General features: G+C 51.4%; 1 protein-coding gene across 1 annotated transcript; it reads right to left on the bottom strand.

Annotated features, from left to right (window-relative positions):
- Nucleotides 1–2,210: 2,210 nt before the first annotated feature.
- LOC125544421 (probable methyltransferase TCM_000336) lies at nucleotides 2,211–4,613 on the bottom strand. The gene is made up of 2 exons (XM_048708114.1): nucleotides 4,449–4,613; nucleotides 2,211–3,531 (listed from the first exon to the last, which is right to left on the bottom strand). The coding sequence occupies exon 2, from the start codon at nucleotides 3,464–3,466 to the stop codon at nucleotides 2,327–2,329; it is 1,140 nt and encodes a 379-aa protein (XP_048564071.1). The 5' UTR covers nucleotides 3,467–3,531; nucleotides 4,449–4,613; the 3' UTR covers nucleotides 2,211–2,326.
- Between the last annotated feature and the right edge of the window lie 617 nt (nucleotides 4,614–5,230).

Below are 5,230 nucleotides of genomic sequence, written 5' to 3'. Positions count from 1 at the left end.
TCTACCAAGTGGCACCCGGTACAGGTGGGCTTGGGACAGACTAGGCACCGTGGCACGGTGTACCAAGTGGCACCCGGATGGTGGGCTTGGGAACCCTGCACACATCGTTTGGGGCCGTGAGCGACACCCCGGCCGGATCTCCTTGCGGATAGAACCCGAATAGGCGATAAACCTGGACGAGAGACTTGTTGGTTAGTCAGGTCATGGCCGACTCCCTCGCCCGGCTTCCGCTTGAAGGTTGCCGAGGTACATGACGTGTACAGGGTGATAAGTGGCGAGAGCATGTGTGAAGAAGTACACCCCTGCAGGGTTATCATTATCTATTCGAATAGCCGGATTCCTCGGATATGGAAACTTGGACCCCTTGCATAGTTCATAGACAAGTGAAAGTGGATACTCTAAAACTCGCAAGATAAGCGTGAGTGCTATGGATGGCGTTCTCGCAGGGAGACGGGAGCGGATCCATAGTGGTGTATTGGTATGGTGAATTTGTGGACTCGTGTGCGCCACCTCAAAAGAGTTACTTGCAGTCGTAGTTCAGGTTAGCCACTGAGTCAAAGCTGGCTTGCTGCAGTTAAACTCCACCCCCCCCCCCCTTGTTGATAGCGATGCATATGTATCTAGTTCTGATGTAAGTCTTGCTGAGTACCTTTGTACTCACGTTTGCTTAATTTATGTTTTGCAGAGAGAGACTTCAGTCTCGCTAGTAGTTCCGCGTGGACTTCGACGTTAGCTTCATACCTCAGCTACGATCTTGTGCCCTCGTCAGGATCTGGTAGATAGTCAGGCTTCTCAGCCTTTTTCATTTGTAGATGTCTGTACTCAGACATGTTAAGCTTCCGCATGTGCTTTGACTTGTATGCTCTGAATGTGGGGTCATGAGACCCATGCTTGTAATATCTCGCTCCTCGGAGCCTATTGAATAAATACTTGAGTCGTAGAGTCTTGTTGTGATGCCATGTTGTATGTACTCATATCGGGCATATTGTGTGTATGATTGAAATGCTTGGTATGAGTGGGATCCGACAATCTAGTTGTTTATCCTTGGCAGCCTATCATATGGGGAAATGTAGTCTAGTGCTTTCTGAGCGATAGTAGTCCGCTACAGCCCGGTTCACCGGAGTCCTGCTAGCCCAGCACTACTGCTCAGGACACTTGACTGGCCGGCATGTGTTTCACTTCGTTCCTGTGTCTGTCCCTTCGGGGAAATGTCACGCGGTGACATCTCCCCGTCCTGCCTAGCCTGCTACAGCCTGGGTTACCGGAGTTCCGTTAGCCCAGTGCTACAGCTCGGATTCACACGCTGTTGACCGACATGCTCGAGGTTGATTCATGTATGTCTGTCCCCATGGGTTAGTGCCGCTTTGGGTTCATGACTAGCCATGTCGGCCCGGGTTCTTTGTCATATGGATGTTAGCGACACTATCATATACGTGAGCCAAAAGGCGCAAACGGTTCCGGGCCAGGTAAGGTGGCACCCGTGGGAATACCGTGCGTGAGGACGCAAAGTGATATGATGTGTTACATGCTAGATCGGTGTGACTTAGGATCGGGGTCCTGACAATAGAGAAGAACATTAGGGAACGTCCTGCCACGAGCGGGCCCCATAGCTACGTGGCGCAAAGCTCAAGAGACAAAGGATGCACACATGGAGGTGACCGACGACGGTCTCTGCAGGTCGGCCAATTTTAAACAGTTTCCCTTGATAAATGTGACTTTTTGCCAGTTACTACTAAACAATACTTAATATGACAATAGAACAGAGTCAAAGAGAGCAGCGATTCGGTGCCCAGACTCATTTGCACCTGTGATGAAGAAAAAAAATTCAAAACAAATACTTGAAAAAACAAAAAGAAATCTAATTGTTTCTATGGTAGATAATTTGATGCGTGAGGTGCACTCCAAGTTCTAGATCATTTGGACATCTAAGTAACTCTCGGCAAAAACACAAATTTAGGATATGTAAAACGTTTACTGTTCATGTACTGTTTTAACCTAAATTTGTCTTTTTTCTGAGAGCTACTCATATGTCAAAATGATCTGGAATTCAGAGCAAAAATTGGATTTTTTTTTTCTTTTGTATTTTGTGTGATTTTTTTTAACCGTGTGGAGCTAAGCCTGGGTTTAGAAATGATACTCCTATTCGAGATTCTAAGCTAAACTTGATACATGGCGTAAAGCTGAAGAGACAAAGGATGCACACATTCCCATGATAAATGTGACTTTTGCTGCCAATTACTACTACTAAACAATACTGAATATGACAATAGAACAGAGTCAAACCTAAACTTGCTAAAGAAAAATACAGTCAGTAGACAGACTCGAGTCACAACCTGGTGAGGACTACCCCTATCTGGACACTCTTGACCTCTTCCCTCTCCATGGACTCGGTGACCAGCTGCGTGTACTTGTGGAAGAGCGCGTCGACGATGTCCGGGCCGAAGTGGTGGCTGAGCATGGACTCCTGGATGGCCCTGATCGCCATGGACACCGTCCTGCCGTCCTCCTTGGCGTCGCCGCTGCTGCTCAGGTTGATCTCGTACGTCTGCACGTAGTCGAGGCTGAAGGACCCCTCCAGCCGCACCTCCACCTCCATCTCCTGCAGCGACGGCGCGTAGAACGGCACGTTGTACGCGTCCACCTTGTCCTGCTCCACCAGCCCCTGCGCCACGAGCGCCGCGAAGGACTCCGAGAGGAGCTCCCACAGGAAGGTCGTCCTCCTGTCCACGCACTCGTCGCTCTGCCTGCCCAGCATGGCCAGCACCATCCGGCCGCCGGGGAAGACCTCGGCGGCGCGCGACTTGAGGAACAGGCTGAAGTCCCTCTGGAACTGCCTCCGGTAGGCCACGGACACGGCGGGCGGGCTCGTGCTCGATATGTACATCTTGCCCTTGTTGATCGGCGCCTTGGCCTCGTCGAAGAGGCCCGGCGGGACCTGGGAGAGCCAGTGCAGGCTGGAGCAGGAGCAGATGAAGTGCACGCTGGTCCTCGGGAACAGCCTCCCGTAGAAGGACCCGGGCACGCCGGACAGGAACACCATCGGCCGGCCCCACTCGTCGGACTTGGCGGCGGACTTGAGCCTGTGGGTGAACTCCGGCAGGCTGAAGAAGATGGTGTTGAAGTCGTTGGTCGGGAGGTCGTTGAGGAGCACCGAGAACTCGGGCGGCGGCTGCGACGACCGGCAGCAGACCTTGCCGACGCCCCCGATGATGTCCTCCACCAGGCAGAGCGCGTTGGGGCCCGAGGAGCAGCCGAGGTCGGCCACCGTGAACCTCTCCGGCATCTGGGAGATGTACACGTCCGTCGCCGAGTTGACGATGAGGCTCTTGAGGGTGTCCATACCCCTCTTCTGGAGCGAGGAGTTCTGCGCGTAGCTGCTCTCGTCGAGGCCTTCTTTCATGTGGAGGATGGTCTCCACGTCCATGAACGGGAGCTTGTCGGAGCAGTGGAGCAAAGAGGAAGCCATTGCCGGCTACTGTGTGGTAGTGGACAAGCTCGATCTCAAGTCTCGAGAATTGGTTGCCTTCTTTCCTGCGGTCATGTAATATACACGGTCAGAACTCTGGTTAATTGTGTAGTACATCCTCATTTTGCACAAATTATTACCCTGCCCCTGCCCACGGTGTAGGTGTAAACAAACAAATATTCTCGAGGCATCTGTTTAGGCCGCTTTGCCCAAAGAGAGCGTGATATGTCTAACTGAGATATCCTTTTTGGCTGGGTTTGGTGTGACTGATTGAGAAGCCAGGTTCAGATAAAAGTACAATACTGTCAAGCTTTGAGTACATGAGTCTGCGATTCGCTGTTATCATATCATGCATGGCCCTAGATTTGACCATCATCAGGTGAAACCAAGTGAAAGTGTGGCGACAGAGAGAAAAGGTGCTGCAAGCAGCAAAACAAGAGTACTGGTGAAAACCTTTTCCTTTTGGAATATATAAAAAGAAAAAATGGGAGAAATAAATTTGTGCGCCATGTTCCCTCGCCAACAAGTGGCCGAAAACCTGAGTCAACCGACACCTTTGGTGCTCAACTGGTACCCTGTCTACCATGACTGACTCCTATGCAGGCATGGTCGCAACTCAGAGACATATCCATGCTTTTTCTAAGCAAGATTTTGTTCTTGCTATTAGGAAAGGACGACATTCCCATGCCTGAATGGACAAATGGAAATGGGTAGTTCCTGAAAGCATGCCCACTTTGCTAACAGGCATTTCCATGTGCAAAAAGCCTCTCTTTTCAGCTCTTCGTTTCAGAAATGGAAGGTTCTTGATTGAACACATGCGGGAGAAGTGGATAAACACTAAGTAACTGAACGAATGCGGAGCGGAAAGCCATCCTCTAGTCTAGCTGTCTGGCATCACCACCCATGGGTGCAGACAATGCTATTTGCACGCACACCACCCATTTCAGAGCCAAACCATGCAAGCAGATTGTGATGAACTTACCTTTGGGTTTCAGACAGACAGTATCCTCTGGCCTCCTCTCCGAGCTGCTCTGCTTTGCTTGGTTAGCAGGTTGGGTGGCTTGGCATCTGCAGTGCCCGCGGCTCGGGGAATTTATAGGCAGGCAGATGGAATCAGAATAGTTGAGTTGCGAGAGGCTGCCCCCACTTGCGCACAACTGTAGTCGTAAAAATGACCACCACCACCACCATGTCCATGCTCGGCTCCACACCGTTGGCTAGCGTATGGAGAAAAATATCAGCAGCATGTCTCGCTTTGCTACTAGTCTATGATATTGGTGGCGTTATTCTTATACATGCATGGAGCCATGGATTAGATACGATACGCCACACACAGCTGGTTCTCACTTCTCACGATGCACCCATTCATTCACGCGCCCATCCGTATCATTCGTGCCTGTGGACTCCGGGACTCTGTGTGTGTATAAACAAAATGAAAGATTCACAAATCTTGCGGTTAGTTTATGGGAGGAATCTCCAAAAGTCCGGCTCTGGAGAAGACGGGAGATATTCGAGGCCCATGAGTTGGTAGCGTATGGTCGCGGGACAGGTAGGCGGTGCCGGTGGAAAATTAAGCGGCGGCGAGATGCGGGATGGACCGAGCGACGGCCGCTTTTCCATGGTCTTTTCCGTGCAGTTGGTGGCGGGGGAGGGAGGGGTCGTCCGCCCTACCTCTCCGGCCGCCCGGCGTTTTTCTTCCATTGCCTTCCCTTTCCTCGGGCTGGTGTTGGCTGGTCAGTCGGTGGTGGGGTGGTCACTGCAGGT

The sequence above is a fragment of the Triticum urartu genome, chromosome 3 (genome assembly GCF_003073215.2).
Source record: "Triticum urartu cultivar G1812 chromosome 3, Tu2.1, whole genome shotgun sequence".
Classification (NCBI taxonomy): Eukaryota; Viridiplantae; Streptophyta; class Magnoliopsida; order Poales; family Poaceae; genus Triticum; species Triticum urartu.
The sequence above is the reverse complement of the archived record's forward strand: the minus strand, read 5'-3'. Positions and strand labels throughout refer to the sequence as shown.

What these genes read in the sequence shown, in the direction of transcription:
- LOC125544421 (XM_048708114.1), bottom strand. Translation starts at nt 3,466, where the DNA reads ATGGCTTCCTCTTTGCTCCACTGCTCCGACAAGCTCCCGTTCATGGAC.